This window comes from Doryrhamphus excisus, chromosome 12 (genome assembly GCF_030265055.1).
Source record: "Doryrhamphus excisus isolate RoL2022-K1 chromosome 12, RoL_Dexc_1.0, whole genome shotgun sequence".
NCBI lineage: Eukaryota > Metazoa > Chordata > Actinopteri > Syngnathiformes > Syngnathidae > Doryrhamphus > Doryrhamphus excisus.
The window spans coordinates 1532863-1549177 of NC_080477.1; the positions used below are offsets into that span (position 1 = coordinate 1532863).

The 16315-nt window shown below is 37.4% G+C and overlaps 2 protein-coding genes across 6 annotated transcripts in view; both read left to right on the forward strand.

The window, feature by feature from the left end:
• The window catches only part of LOC131139253 (carbohydrate sulfotransferase 8-like), a 296426-nt gene extending 283600 nt beyond the window's left edge, over window positions 1-12826 (forward strand). For 2 of the 4 annotated variants that reach the window (XM_058088660.1, XM_058088659.1), the window contains exon 4: window positions 552-12826. In XM_058088660.1, the coding sequence (XP_057944643.1) occupies window positions 552-1724 (1173 nt within the window). In that variant the 3' untranslated portion in view covers window positions 1725-12826. The remainder of the gene's footprint in view (window positions 1-551) is intronic. The other 2 variants (XR_009132209.1, XR_009132210.1) reach the window with 2 other exon arrangements.
• Window positions 12827-15123: 2297 nt separating this feature from the next.
• The window catches only part of LOC131139611 (BTB/POZ domain-containing protein kctd15), a 58325-nt gene continuing 57133 nt past the window's right edge, over window positions 15124-16315 (forward strand). Inside the window, exon 1 of one of the 2 annotated variants that reach the window (XM_058089365.1) lies at window positions 15124-15178. The gene's annotated coding sequence lies outside the window, so the exon portion shown is untranslated. The remainder of the gene's footprint in view (window positions 15179-16315) is intronic. The other variant, XM_058089362.1, reaches the window with a different exon arrangement.

The window sequence follows — 16315 nt, forward strand, 5'->3', positions numbered from 1 at the left end:
AACGCAGAGGTAGATAGCATTGAATATTTTCAAATGTTTATCATTCCTCAATGAAAATAAGCAGTGGGCTTTCTGAGCCGAGCATGAATGCATCAAAAGACTAAATGATTCATCAGCATGGCTCACATCCTGTATGACAGCATAGAGTCCTGTGTGAAGAGCAAAGTCATATCTTACCGCCCGACATCGAGAAGATCCGTATTGAGCTCGCATTTAAAAGGCTGTTATTTTTAGAAAAAAGCATTTCAGACCCGTCAAACTGCCAAAGTGCAAGTTAAGTTTTTTTTTTTTATTAAAGTGGCTTTGCACAAATATAGGAAGGACTCAAAAGGATTTGTTGTAATGGGTAATATTTTTTTTTTTTTTTTAAAACAACAAACTAGCACTACGTTTGCAGTACCATACTGGTTTTCTTTACTACAAGAGGGAGCAAAATGGTTCTTTAGATAGTAAAGGTTGCCGACCCCTGGTATAGACAATAATTTGGGGGTCAAATTCATGTCTTCTGTTGTGGACTAGAACTTGGATTTGAACCTTTTTTCCATCCACAGACTTTGTCGACTCAGGACAAAGAGAGAGGAAAATCAGACATCTACCAGGACCACCAGGCGAAATCAGACCTCTACCAGGACCACCAGGCGAAATCAGACATCTACCAGGACCACCAGGCAAAATCAGACATCTACCAGGACCACCAGGCGAAATCAGACATCTACCAGGACCACCAGGCGAAATCAGACATCTACCAGGACCACCAGCACCAGGCTGCTGATGTCTTCAAGGTCCTGAAAACAAGCCCTCCCACCCGATGCATCAACAACAACACGCCCACATCCAGCTCCTCTTCTCCGTCTTCATGGTCCTGCTCAGGTTTGTCGTCCCACCAGCGCTGGAGGGACCTCTGCAGCATCCAGGAGCAGCGCCAGCAGCTGGTGAGGACCATGTGCGCCAAGTACAGGAGCCGCATCTCCAAGACCATCACGCTGCAACTCGCCAAGAACATCTACGTGGAGGACAAATACAAGATCCTGTACTGCCAGGTTCCCAAAGTGGGTTGTTCCAACTGGAAGCGGAGTCTAATGGTGCTGGGGGGCCAGGCCTCCGACCCCCAGGACATCCCGCATGAAATGGCCCACAGCAGACGTTTGAAGACGCTAGACAGCTTCCAAAGATCGGGGGCCATTAAGCGCTTGAAAACGTACACCAAGGTCATGTTTGTGCGAGAACCCTTAGAGAGGATGGTGTCGGCCTACAGGGACAAGTTTGAGAACCCCAACGAGTACTATCACTCTTCTTTTGGGAAATACATCATCTCCAAGTACAGGGTCAACGCATCTAGGGCGGCTTTGGATTCGGGCGACGGGGTCACCTTCCAGGAGTTCGTGCAATACCTGCTGGATGTCCACCGCCCGGTGGGCATGGACATCCACTGGGAGACGGCCAATCAGCTGTGCAGCCCTTGCCTCATAGACTACGACTTCATCGGCAAGTTTGAGAACATGGACGACGAGTCCAGCCTCTTCCTGCACTTGGTCGGGGCGCCGCCCAACTTTACTCTGCCTACTTTCAAGGACAGGAACCCGGGCGACAAGAAGACCTCCTCGGAGATCACGCAGAAATACTTTGCGCAAGTCGGCCCGTCGGAGAGGCAGCGGGTTTACGATTTCTACTACAAGGACTATCTGATGTTTAACTACTCCAAACCTTTTCCAGATTTACACTGATTGACTTTTACCGAGATGTCCGCCGCTCTTCTACGTTGGCTCATCTAATTAAAGCTTTTTTTTTTTTCAAGTTAGCCAAACACTTTCAACCACATCACAAGATGCAAAAACGTAATGCTGCAGTAGGTTGATGTCATACTAGCGACAAAAAAATACTATCGACATGATCTGTTATCCAGGGCTCCAGTCTTTTTTTTTGTTTTTGTTTTTTTTTACCAGGAGCAAAGTGGCCCCGAACTTCAAATTTTAGGGGCGAAAGTAAAAACTTTAGGGCCGCACACCGAAACCGACCACACTTCCTCTCATTTTTACCGTATCGCTTATAAATACTATCAGTGGCGTCATTAGGTCAATTTTAGGGGGGATTCAGCATTTTGCAACATTTTAGGGGGGCTTCAGACCCCCCTAATAAAGAAATTTTTATTGATTTTTTTTTTACCAAAAGAATCTCTGACAAATTTCATATGATAGGGCAAAAACAGGCAAATTTTAGAAATTTATTTATTGATTTTTTTTAACCAAAAGATTCCCTGACAAATTTCATATAATAGGGCAGAAGCAGGCAAATAAGATTTTAGGCGTTTTAGGGCTGAATTCCCCCTAAAATATTCTTAAGCCCCCCCCCCCCCCCCCCCCTAAATAATTTGATATTTTTTATGGATTTTTTAAAATGTATTTATTTATTTATTTTTAGCGAAAAAATGTCTGACAAATTTCATAAGATAGGGCAAAAACAGGCTAATAAGATTTTTAGGGATTTTAGGGCTGAATCCCCTAAAAGCCCCCCTAAATAATTTCATATTTTTTATTGATTTTTTTAACGAAAAAAAAAACGAAACCGACCACACTTCCTCTCATTTTTACCGTATCGCTTATAAATACTATCAGTGGCGTCATTAGGTCAATTTTAGGGGGGATTCAGCATTTTGCAACATTTTAGGGGGACTTCAGACCCCCCTAAAAAAAAATTTTTTATTGATTTTTTTTTTTTTACCAAAAGAATCTCTGACAAATTTCATATGATAGGGCAAAAACAGGCAAATTTTTTAAATTTATTTATTGATTTTTTTTAACCAAAAGATTCTCTGACAAATTTCATATAATAGGGCAAAAGCAGGCAAATAAGATTTTAGGCGTTTTAGGGCTGAATTCCCCCTAAAATATTCTTAAGCCCCCCCCCCCCCCTAAATAATTTGATATTTTTTATGGATTTTTTAAAATGTATTTATTTATTTATTTATTTTTAGCGAAAAAATGTCTGACAAATTTCATAAGATAGGGCAAAAACAGGCTAATAAGATTTTTAGGGATTTTAGGGCTGAATCCCCCTAAAAGCCCCCCTAAATAATTTCATATTTTTTATTGATTTTTTTTAACGAAAAAAAAAACGAAACCGACCACACTTCCTCTCATTTTTACCGTATCGCTTATAAATACTATCAGTGGCGTCATTAGGTCAATTTTAGGGGGGATTCAGCATTTTGCAACATTTTAGGGGGTCTTCAGACCCCCCTAAAAAAAATTTTTTTATTGATTTTTTTTTTTTACCAAAAGAATCTCTGACAAATTTCATATGATAGGGCAAAAACAGGCAAATTTTTGAAATTTATTTATTGATTTTTTTTAAACAAAAGATTCTCTGACAAATTTCATATAATAGGGCAAAAGCAGGCAAATAAGATTTTAGGCATTTTAGGGCTGAATTCCCCCTAAAATATTCTTAAGCCCCCCCCCCTAAATAATTTGATATTTTTTATGGATTTTTTAAAATGTATTTATTTATTTATTTTTAGCGAAAAAATGTCTGACAAATTTCATAAGATAGGGCAAAAACAGGCTAATAAGATTTTTAGGGATTTTAGGGCTGAATCCCCCTAAAAGCCCCCCTAAATAATTTCATATTTTTTATTGATTTTTTTTTTACGAAAAAAAAAAACGAAACCGACCACACTTCCTCTCATTTTCACTGTATCGCTTATAAATCAGTGGCGTCATTAGGCCAATTTTAGGGGGGGCTTCAGCATTTTTCAACATTTTACGGGGTCTTCAGACCCCCCCGAAATAATTTGATATTTTTTATAGATTTTTGAAATTTATTGATTGATTTTTTTTTTAACCAAAAGAATCTCTGACAAATTTCATATAATAGGGCAAAAGCAGGCTAATAAGATTTTAGGGGTTTTAGGGCTGAATTGCCCCTAAAATGTTCTTAAGCCCCCCTAAATAATTTTATATTTTTTATGGATTTTATTTATTTATTTTATTTTTACCGAAAAAATCTCGGACAAATTTCATATGATAGGGCAAAAGCAGGCTAATAAGATTTTAGGGGTTTTAGGGCTGAACCCCCCCTAAAATGTTCTTTAAACCCCCTAAATAATTTGATATTTTTTATTGATTTTTTTTTAACAAAAAAAAATGAAACCCACCACACTTCCTATCATTTTCACTGTATCGCTTATAAATACTATCAGTGGCGTCAGGGCTTCAGCATTTTTCAACATTTTAGGGGGGCTTCAGACCCCCCCTAAATAATTTGATATTTTTTATAGATTTTGGAAATTTATTTATTGATTTTTTTTTTACAAAAAAGATCTCTGACAAATTTCACATGATAGGGCAAAAGCAGGCTAATAAGATTTTAGGGGTTTAGGGCTGAATCCCCCTAAAATGTTCTTAAGTCCCCCTAAATAATTTGATATTTTTTATGGATTTAAATTTTTTTTTTTTTTTTTTTTTTTTTTACCAAAAGAATCTCTGACAAATTTCATATGATAGGGCAAAAGCAGGCTAATAAGATTTTAAGGGTTTTAGGGCTGAATTCCCCCTAAAATGTTCTTAAGTCCCCCTAAATAATTTGATATTTTTTATGGATTTAAAAATTTTTTTTTTTTTTTTTTTTTTTTTTACCAAAAGAATCTCTGACAAATTTCATATGATAGGGCAAAAGCAGGCTAATAAGATTTTAAGGGTTTTAGGGCTGAATTCCCCCTAAAATGTTCTTAAGTCCCCCTAAATAATTTGATATTTTTTATGGATTTAAATTTTTTTTTTTTTTTTTTTTTTTTTTTACCAAAAGAATCTCTGACAAATTTCATATGATAGGGCAAAAGCAGGCTAATAAGATTTTAAGGGTTTTAGGGCTGAATTCCCCCTAAAATGTTCTTAAGCCCCTCTAAATAATTTGATATTTTTTATAGATTTTGGAATTTTTTTTTTTTTTTTACAAAAAAAAAATCTCTGACAAATTTCATATAATAGGGCAAAAGCAGGCTACTAAGAAATCCATTAAGCAGGCTAATACTAGCCTAAGTATTAATCAGAAGAAGAATAATGATGATAGTAATAATAATAATAATAATTCCTCAGAACCTAGTGACGCCCCTGAATACTATTATCATATTTTCCGGACTATAAGTCGCACTTTTTTTCATCGGTTGGCTGTTCCTGCGACTTATACTCCAGAGCGACTTATAAATGAAAAAACTGTTGATGTTACATAAACACTGGATACCTTTTCTGTTTATATTTATTTTTTGTGCGACTTATGTATGTTTTTTTTCTACCTAATTATGCATTTTTGGCCTTGTGCAACTTATACTCCTGAGCGACTTATAGTCCAGAAAATACGGTAACCCTCTTTTGACAAACATCGGCCTTCTTCTTTGGTATTGGTTTTGGGGGCAACAAACGGAAAAGGAAACAAAACGGCCAGAGACAGAAGAAAGAGCCAGGCAAAATGTGTAAACAAAGATGGAAGACAAGTCAATGAAGTCGATTGAAATGTGAGCGATCCAACATGCTGGCATCGATAGCCGTCATCGGTTGACTCCATATTTTTATTTCTCACCATAACAAAGTGCGTCCCTCGTCAACCATTCAGTTGCCGTCTGGAGCCCTGTTATCTACGAGCACATGCTGAGGTGGAATTTTGAAATGATGTTATTCTTCTTTAAAAAAAAAAAAAAAGTTTAATCGTGTTCAACAGGCTTTAAATGATGTCTCACTGTACGTCAAACAGGAAATGCAAATGCTTAGTAAGGGCTGGACGCCCTGGAGTTTGGTATGTTTGAGTATTAGGGCCACACGTGTCTACGAAAAACGGTCATTATCGTTGTAATACTTGATTTTCCGCTTGGAGTTTGCATGTTCTCCCCGTGCATGCGTGGGTTTTCTCCGGGTACTCCGGTTTCCTCCCACATTCCAAAAACATGCTAGGTTAATTAGCCACTCCAAATTGTCCATAGGTATGAATGTGAGTGTGAATGGTTGTTTGTCTATATGTGCCCTGTGATTGGCTGGTCACCAGTCCAGGGTGTACCCCGCCTCTCTCGTCCGAAGACAGCTGGGATAGGCTCCAGCATGCCCCCTAGTGAGGATAAGCAGCATAAAAATGGATGAATGGAATATTAAAGGCTGCCACAAATGATTATTAGTTGTCATGATAAAGTTTTTTTTTTGCCAGAAAAAAACAGAAGGAAAAAAAGACAAATTAAATTAAATTAAATTAAATTAAATTAAATTAAATTAAATTAAATTAAATTAAATTAAATTAAATTAAATTAAATTAAATTAAATTAAATTAAATTAAATTAAATTAAATTAAGGCGGCACAGTGTTCATGTGGTTAACGCGCAGACCTCACACCTAGGAGACCCGAGTTCAATTCCACCCTCTGCCATCTCTGTGTGGAGTTTGTATGTTCTCCCCGTGCATGCCTGGGTTTTCTCCGGGTACTCCTCCCACATTCCAAAAACATGCTAGGTTAATTAGCGACTCCAAATTGTCCATAGGTATGAATGTGAGTGTGAATGGTTGTTTGTCTATATGTGCCCTGTGATTGGCTGGCCACCAGTCCAGGGTGTACCCCGCCTCTCTTGCCTGAAGACAGCTGGGATAGGCTCCAGAACCCCCCGCGACCCTCATGAGGAAAAAGTGGCAGAAAAGAATTAAATTAAATTAAATTAAATTAAATTAAATTAAATTAAATTAAATTAAATTAAATTAAATTAAATTAAATTAAATTAAATTAAATTAAATTAAATTAAATTAAATTAAATTAAATTAAATTAATGTTCAACTATTTTAACGGTTGACATAATCTCGACATGTCAACTAATCGTGGCAGCCCATCTCTGAATACAACCCTTGTTTTCTTATTAGATTTTTAAAAATACATTACAATTAAAAAGTGAAAATATTCCCTTTAATATAGTATACCACTTTTACAAACTTTTATATATAAAAAAATCAAATTTCTAAAATAATAATAAAACTTTTTTTTGTAAATTATCAATAGTTTTTAAAAAATTGTGATAAATGTCCAAAAATATGCCTTTTTTTACTTTGTTTAATACAATTCCTGCAAGTTACTACATTATGAATATATTCTCATAACTTTACAGCTTTTCTCGTCATTTAGAAATGTTTCCCCCTCTACTGTGGCCCTAATACTCCCTAATACTCCCTAATACTCCAACATGCAGTTGATTAAAATCTTTGTTTTAATAAGACAGTATTCATACTTCCATGTAAAAGCGTTCTTTCCTGCCACGTTTGCATTGACTACTTGACTTACAGCAGCGTGGGCATCAGTATACCTCTATCTGTGTACCTGTGCATACTAATACTGACATTTGGTGTAAATGTTTGGGTACTAAACATAAACTCACACAATGGACTCGTATAATCCTTGAAATGTGTCCGGGGCTGCCCACTCTGGAGCCGTGTACACTTATTGTAGCATTTTTTTTTGTACTTTGATGCTCCTTGTGCTTTGAACACTCGTCACCGGAAGTCGTATTTACTTGGAGATCCAGGTACTTACAGGGTACAAAGTGTTGCTGGCTGTTCCCGGTACACACTTGACTATGAAGAGTGCTGGCGACTGAAATCATCTCCATTCAGAGCGACGCAGATTTGGCTCCACGACAATCGAATAAATGAGCGAACGCCTGAGAGTTTATCCGAAAAGGAACGTTATACACCTCACATGTCGGGTACCATTGAGGTGTACGTTTGTACTACATAGCAGCAGAACCAATGTTGTAGTAGCGGTAAGGTGTATCCTTTGATTTGACTGTTGAATGAAACAACATCCATTTTTTACATCCATTCGTTTTGAAATCACCGCTCTGTATTAAATGTAAACCCGATCAAAGTCTTTAGACCAGTTGAAAAATAGCTATAGCTTAAGTAGCTAATATATAGCTACTATAGTAATAGCACATTTGGATCTTAATGAGGTTTTAAGTAGAGCTACAATGTGACAAAAAGTACTTTGAAATAGTCATTTATTGAAAACAGTGGCGCTGCACGGTGGTCGAGTGGTTAGCACGCAGACCTCACAGCTAGGATACCCGAGTTCAATCCCACTCTCGGCCATCTCTGTGCGTGGGTTTTCTCCGGGTACTCCGGTTTCCTCCCACATTCCAAAAACATGCTAGGTTAATTAGCCACTCCAAATTGTCCATAGGTATGAATGTGAGTGTGAATGGTTGTTTGTCTATATGTGCCATGTGATTGGCTGGCCACCAGTCCAGAGTGTACACCGCCTCTCTTGCCTGAAGACAGCTGGGATAGGCTCCAGCACCCCCGCGACCCTCGTGAGAAAATGTGGTAGAAAATGAATGAATAATAATAATAATAATAACAAAAGAAGGCTGCATGGCGGTTGAGCGGTTAGCGTGCAGACCTCACAACTAGGAGACCCGAGTTTGATCCTCATGGGAATAAGCAGTAGAAAATGAATAAATGAATGAATGATTCGGTTGAGCTGGTTTCATAATTATAATCATAGTTAAGTTGGTGTGTGATGAGTTTAGTGTTCTTTGTAAGAACACTAACACATTCCAAAAACATGCTAGGTTAATTGGCGACTCCAAATTGTCCATAGGTATGAATGTGAGTGTGAATGGTTGTTTGTCTATATGTGCCCTGCGATTGGCTGGTCACCAGTCCAGGGTGTACCCCGCCTCCCACCCAAAAACAGCTGGGATAGGCTCCAGCACCCCCACGACCCTTGTGAGAATAAGCGGTAGAAAATGAATAAATTAATGAATGACTAGGTTTAGCTGGTTTCATAATTATACCTTTAGAGTGTTAAGTTGGTGTGTGATGAGTTTAGTGTTCTTTGTAAGAACACTAACACATTCCAAAAACATGCTAGGTTAATCGGCGACTCCAAATTGTCCATAGGTATGAATGTGAGTGTGAATGGTTGTTTGTCTATATGTGCCCTGTGATTGGCTGGCCACCAGTCCAGGGTGTACCCCGCCTCTCCCCCGAAGACAGCTGGGATAGGCTCCAGCACCCCCACGACCCTTGTGAGAATAAGCAGTAGAAAATGAATAAATGAATGAATGATTCAGTTGAGCTGGTTTCATAATTATACCTTTTGAGTGTTAAGTTGGTGTGTGATGAGTTTAGTGTTCTTTGTAAGAACACTAACACATTCCAAAAACATGCTAGGTTAATTAGCGACTCCAAATTGTCCATAGGTATGAATGTGGGTGTGAATGGTTGTTTGTCTATATGTGCCCTGCGATTGGCTGGTCACCAGTCCAGGGTGTACCCCGCCTCCCACCCAAAAACAGCTGGGATAGGCTCCAGCACCCCCACGACCCTTGTGAGAATAAGCAGTAGAAAATGAATAAATGAATGAATGATTCAGTTGAGCTGGTTTCATAATTATACCTTTTGAGTGTTAAGTTGGTGTGTGATGAGTTTAGTGTTCTTTGTAACAACACTAACACATTCCAAAAACATGCTAGGTTAATCGGCGACTCCAAATTGTCCATAGGTATGAATGTGAGTGTGAATGGTTGTTTGTCTATATGTGCCCTGTGATTGGCTGGCCACCAGTCCAGGGTGTACCCCGCCTCCCACCCAAAAACAGCTGGGATAGGCTCCAGCACCCCCACAACCCTGGTGAGAATAAGCAGTAGAAAATGAATAAATTAATGAATGATTCAATTGAGCTGGTTTCATAATTATACCTTTTGAGTGTTAAGTTGGTGTGTGATGAGTTTAGTGTTCATTCCAAAAACATGCTAGGTTAATTGGCGACTCCAAATTGTCCATCCATTTCTCGCAAATTTTCAACTGGTCTTAAGATTATGTTTAAATACCTACAAAATTCTGGTCCGGCACTCTTCCCCGATGGCGTGAACTGCTCAGTCAGTAACACTGTACCCGACGCTCTGACACTGTACGCATCACACCCAGTCCACAGCCTTGTATAAGCTTTTTTCTACACTGTATAATTGTATAATGGGCATTCAGATGACTATATATTTTTCTACGTATTTCTAATATATACGTACAAATACATACAGTATATAATCTGTGCTTCTCGGTGAAGTCTTTATGTTACGGTGTCGCCATTAAAAAGCGCTTTAAAAGAGACTGAAAAGCTTGAAAACGAAGCTGGATTAACGAGTGTTTGGCGTGTATGGCTGCACGGCGTCACTTTCTAGCGCACGTTTCCATCACCATGCAATGAACCGTTGAACGAATCAACACGGTAAGGATAATAGAACCGCATCACGCCCTCCTTTCATAATATGTCCGTCGCACATCCCGCCTTTTATAATGTGGACATCTGTGTGTCTCTTCTCCGTTGTTGTTGTAAGCCCATCCGCCATGCGCACACACTGCTGCACGACATACTTACGTACTATATGGTGCATATAACGAAGGATGTCTGTGTGTGATGTTGTTGTTTTGAAGTCCTGCACAAACGGCACTCAAGTCAAGTTTTATGATTTTGCCTTATAATGTGAAGCATCGGAAATGACAGGAAGGTCGAGCAAGCAACCAGCCAAGACAAGTTCAACCATTTGTAACGTTTGTAAACACGCCGCAAATGCTCTAATTATAGCCCAGGTGTTTCAGAATCGGAATCAGAATCGCATTTATTGTCATTGTATTACATACAACGAAATTTGAGTGCAACTCCACGGTACATTTTATCGAAAGTAAAGACCTCACAGCTAGGAGACCAGGGTTCAATTCCACCCTAGGCCATCTCTGTGTGGAGTTTGCATGTTCTCCCCGTGCATGCGTGGGTTTTCTCCGGGTACTCCGGTTTCCTCCCACATTCCAAAAACATGCTAGGTTAATTAGCCACTCCAAATTGTCCATAGGTATGAATGTGAGTGTGAATGGTTGTTTGTCTATATGTGCCCTGTGATTGGCTGGCCACCAGTCCAGGGTGTACCAAGCTGGGACAGGCTCCAGCACCCCTGGCGACCCTCGTGAGAATAAGCAGTAGAAAATGAATAAATGAATGAATGATTTGGTTGAGCTGGTTTCATTATTATGCCTTTTGAGTGTTAAGTTGGTGTGTGATGAATTTAGTGTTCTTTGTAAGAACACTAACACATTCCAAAAACATGCTAGATTAATTGGCCACTCCAAATTGTCCATAGGTATGAATGTGAGTGTGAATGGTTGGCTGGCCACCAGTCCAGGGTGTACCCCGCCTCTCACCCAAAGACAGCTGGGATAGGCTCCAGCACCCCCCGCGACCCTCGTGAGAATAAGCGCTAGAAAATGAATGGATGAATGAATGATTCGGTTGAGCTGGTTTCATAATTATGCCTTTTGAGTGTTAAGTTGGTGTGTGATGAATTTAGTGTTCTTTGTGAGAACACTAACACATTCCAAAAACATGCTAGATTAATTGGCCACTCCAAATTGTCCATAGGTATGAATGTGAGTGTGAATGGTTGTTTGTCTATATGTGCCCTGTGATTGGCTGGCCACCAGTCCAGGGTGTACCCCGCCTCTCACCCAAAGACAGCTGGGATAGGCTCCAGCACCCCCCGCGACCCTCGTGAGAATAAGCACTAGAAACTGAATGAATGAATGAATGATTCGGTTGAGCTGGTTTCATAATTATACCTTTTGAGTGTTAAGATGGTGTGTGATGAGTTTAGTGTTCTTTGTAAGAACACGAACACATTCCAAAAACATGCTAGGTTAATTGGCCACTCCAAGTTGTTCATAGGTATGAATGTGAGTGTGAATGGTTGTTTGTCTATATGTGCCCTGTGATTGGCTGGCCACCAGTCCAGGGTGTACCCCGCCTCTCACCCAAAGACAGCTGGGATAGGCTCCAGCATCCCCCCGCGACCCTCGTGAGAATAAGCAGTAGAAAAGGAATGAATGATTGGGTTGAGCTGGTTTCATAATTATACCTTTTGAGTGTTAAGTTGGTGTGTGATGAGTTTAGTGTTCTTTGTAAGAACACGAACACATTCCAAAAACATGCTAGGTTAATTGGCGACTCCAAATTGTCCATAGGTATGAATGTGAGTGTGAATGGTTGTTTGACGTTGCTAATGATTTGGAGTGCATGAGAAAGTGCAGAGGACGAAGTATGTTGCACAATATAACAGGAGATTGCCTCCAGCCGCAGCTGTGTTTTTCGATTGTTTTGCTTTGGTACACCAGAGGCATTCATTGGAGCATTTACGGCGGTCTACTTTTCATTATTGCAGTACGGACTTCCTACAGTGCTGTCTCTCGGCTCACTTTGTGTTTGTTTGTTTTTTTTTCATGTGACAAAATGCTTTATGACGGTGTGTGTTTGCCTGTGAGTGAGCGGAAATCCACGGTATATTTAAAGCTATACTCCCTATAATCCAATTTGGTATTACGAGCGTAAACAGTGATGGTGACTCTATGAAATAATTGTCGGTTTAGTGTGATGGCTTTTGCAAAAATTCCAGAATCTTGCCATTTATTTTGGTCTTGGTTTGACTCGGTGTAGCCTATCTCTTGCCAAAAAAAGGAAAATATTATTGTTGCTTTTATCACTGGCCCTCTAGCTTTCTAAATGTGTGTGTGTGTGTGTGTGTGGATCACAAGCATAACAGCAGTAACAAGTGAATGTATTAAGTGTTTATTGTTGGTGCAAATGTGTAAAAAAACTATATATATATATATAAATATACAGTATATATATTTATATGAAAAGCCCTTTGCCTTATTTTACACTGCCAATCAAATGGTGACTTTTCAGGAAGACATTTTTCAGGTGGTTCTTTTTTCTGGCTGATGAGTGTCTACTAATAAATTTGTCTTTAGCATTTCAACGCTGCCTCTTTTTATTATTATTATTTTTTAATTTTGACATAATAATTCATGATGATAAATGATTCATACACCCTTTCAGGTTGTTGCATTGTTTTAACCAAACTATCTTAGTATCATTATTATCAGTAGTAATAGTAGTATTCATGGTATCATTCATTGTGAAAATTTTGCATTCTATGTTTGAATCACATTGAGCAGGCTAGTATAGCAATCTACCAAGCTAACTTGTTAGCCTCTCCAATGTCATTATTCTAAACTTCAAGAAGCGTTCCAAACAGAGTGGGGGAGGAAGAACAAAGAAGTTAAAAAGTTACCACTTCCACACTGAATGAGAGGAGGCCCTTTTTTCCATGGCATGTTCAGCCAGTTTCTAAGGTAATTACTGACACTTAGTGAAGAGAATACTACATACAATTTGTCTTTCAATATTTTTTTACTAATAATAGGCCATACTCATGATTATTTAAATTATTATTATTATTATTATTTAAGTTCAAGCATCTGAAATGCAATTGCATGCAAAATATGAATTGTTCTTGTAGGGATGTCCTGGGAGTCCGTGGATAATGGATAAGAAAAGACAAATAAGAAAATATAATACTAATAAATAATATGAAATGGTTCAGTTCTAATTTGTACTGCAATAATATATAATAATAATGATGATTATTAGGTAATAATTCCAGTCCTGTGTGTGTTTAGTGAATAAGCTTGATAATAATGATAATAAAGTGAGGGGTAACTACCACCGTACCTACTGAGCCTCTATTCCAACATCAAAACTCCACTTCACCACAGCGCACCACAGACATGTCTGCATGGTCGAATTCTCTTCCAAATGAATCTGCTGCATGTTTGTTTATTTATATTTTTTAGTTTACTTTCTTTTTTTGTTGGTGTGGCAGATGAACATTGATCACCGCCAACAGGGTGAAATTAGATTAAAATGCTCAAGGCCGATTTCCATCTTTCTTGTATAAGTCATGAGAGCACTTTGGAGGTGGGGGTTGGGGGGGAGTTGAACGCATAGAAAAACAAAGCCATGCATTTCTCTCATTACGCCGCTTGAGAAATCTTGATATGCTTGGAAGGGAAGTTGTTAAATCAGCCTTGGGGGCCCAAAGCCGCCATACGTCTTCATAAAGTGATAAACAAGCTTTTGTTGAAGCGGGCTGCACAATGTGGAGACTTTTCTCCATTTTGGTTTTTCTGTGTTATGATGACAAATTCTATTTTTCTTCCGGCAACAACTGATGACAACAAAAGCTCCATCACACAAACATTTTGCAACACAATTGTACAATACCAGCTCCCGTTTATTAGCAATAAAGCATTTTTTTCATCAAATTTCTGTTGTTCCTTATGGTCATGAAAAAATAACCGGATTTTAAAAAATCAACTTGGAATGATAATGTATGATGCCATGTGTACCGGTTATTTTGTTATATTGTTTAATTATATAGAAACTGAATAATATATAATAATGTTTCTTGTTTCTAGTGACACTCTGAGGGAGAAAAAATATTTTGTAATAAATTTTTAATGTATTATTATTCATTTTATTTATTTTTTTATTCATTAAAAAATATATATTTTATTTTATTCAATTATTATGATTAATTAATATTTTTATATTGGTTCTTAATCTTTGTTTATACTGAAAGGAAGGGAAAAAAATACATCAAAAAATGAAAAGGTTTATTTCATACTGCTGATCTGGTTTTTATGTAGGTCATATTCTGCACTATAATGACATTTTACACATTTATATACATATATACATTTTGTTTACGTTGTTATATTGTTTAATTATATATTAATATTGTTTAATTATATAGAAACTGAATAATATATAATAATGTTTCTTGTTTCTACGGACACTCTAAGGGAGGAAAAATATTTTGTTATAAATTTTTAATGTATTATCATTTTATTTATTTATTTTTAATTTGTATTTATTTTATATATTTTTTATTTATTAAAAAATATTTTATTTTATTCCATTGTTATGATTCATTAATATTTTTTATATTGGTTGTTAATCTTTGGTTGCACTGAAAGGAGGGAAAAAATACATTCAAAAATGAAAAACTGCTGATCTGGTTTTTATGTAGGTCATATTCTGCACTATAATGACATTTTACACATGTATATACATATATATTCATTTTATTTACGAAATAACATTCATACTTTATTTACACTCAGCTCACAGCTAGTAGATATATTGTACACTAATGTCCGCTAGCCCCGCCCACCTCTCTTGCTCACCATCATGGCGGCCTTTCACCGCCGTGGCCACGACACTTTGTTCCCTTCTGTTATGGTCGATCCTTGGCGGAGTCTTGAAGGTGGGTTTCTTCCTCCATTTCTACTCAAGTTACAGCCTCCTACATTGGGGATTTGTAGGGGAGGCTTCTCTGTCAAATGAATAGAGGTATTTTAGTATTTTCAAAATAACTTTATAGACCTTAACAGGAAACAACCATCGCTCCTGCGATGCTAGCTGAGGTTAGCTTGGTGGCTCATTTGAATCCGTTGTAACCGGTAACCAGTACCACCATTGTAAATCCTGACTAATTTTACATGCACAACTGATTTGCACCTATCCATCCTTCCATTGTTTATAACTTCTGAGAAGTTTAAAACTTCTAACTTCTTTTTACATAAAAGTATGTAAAAAGAAAAAAGCTAGAGCCCAAATAAAGAGTAATTATTGCATTCTCACTCTCAACCACCAGGTGGCAGTAATTCACTCTCCACTTTAGACCCAAACGCTCATTTTACATTGTTTGTTCATAATTTTATATTGAACATATTAACCGTTTTAAGAAAAGAAATAAGCACCGGGTATCACATATATAATAATAATAATAATGATGATGAATTAAATCTAGTCATTTATCCTGCAACATTTAACACTAATTTGTATAATCTGCAATAGCCATACTATAGTCACTTCTATCCTTATATATATCCACACTGTATCATAGTCACTCCATTGCACTACTGTACATATTACTGTTATTATATATTGTCACATTCATACTGTGCATACTGTTTATAATTTGTATAATCTATATGTATATATCCACACTGTGTCATAGTCACAGCTTGTTATAGTTTGTACATATATCTGTCCATTTACAGCTCTATTCTATTTCTACATTTATTTACTAATGAGGTATTTATACATTTGCACTTCTGGTTGGATGCTAACTGCATTTTGTTGCCCTGAAGAAGTGACATGAGCAATAACAATAAAGTTGAATCTAATGTAGTCTAATACACAGTATATTAATTACTAACAATCTTGCTATTCAAAAATATAAATTATATGTACAATTTTTACAGTGTCATTTTTCACAAATTTTACTTGCTTTTAATACTTTGTAAAAAAAAAAAAAAAAAGCAGCTAATTATATTTTATATGTTTGGCCGTGCTTCTAATCATTCTAACTGGAATGCAAGCCACAATTGCAATGATT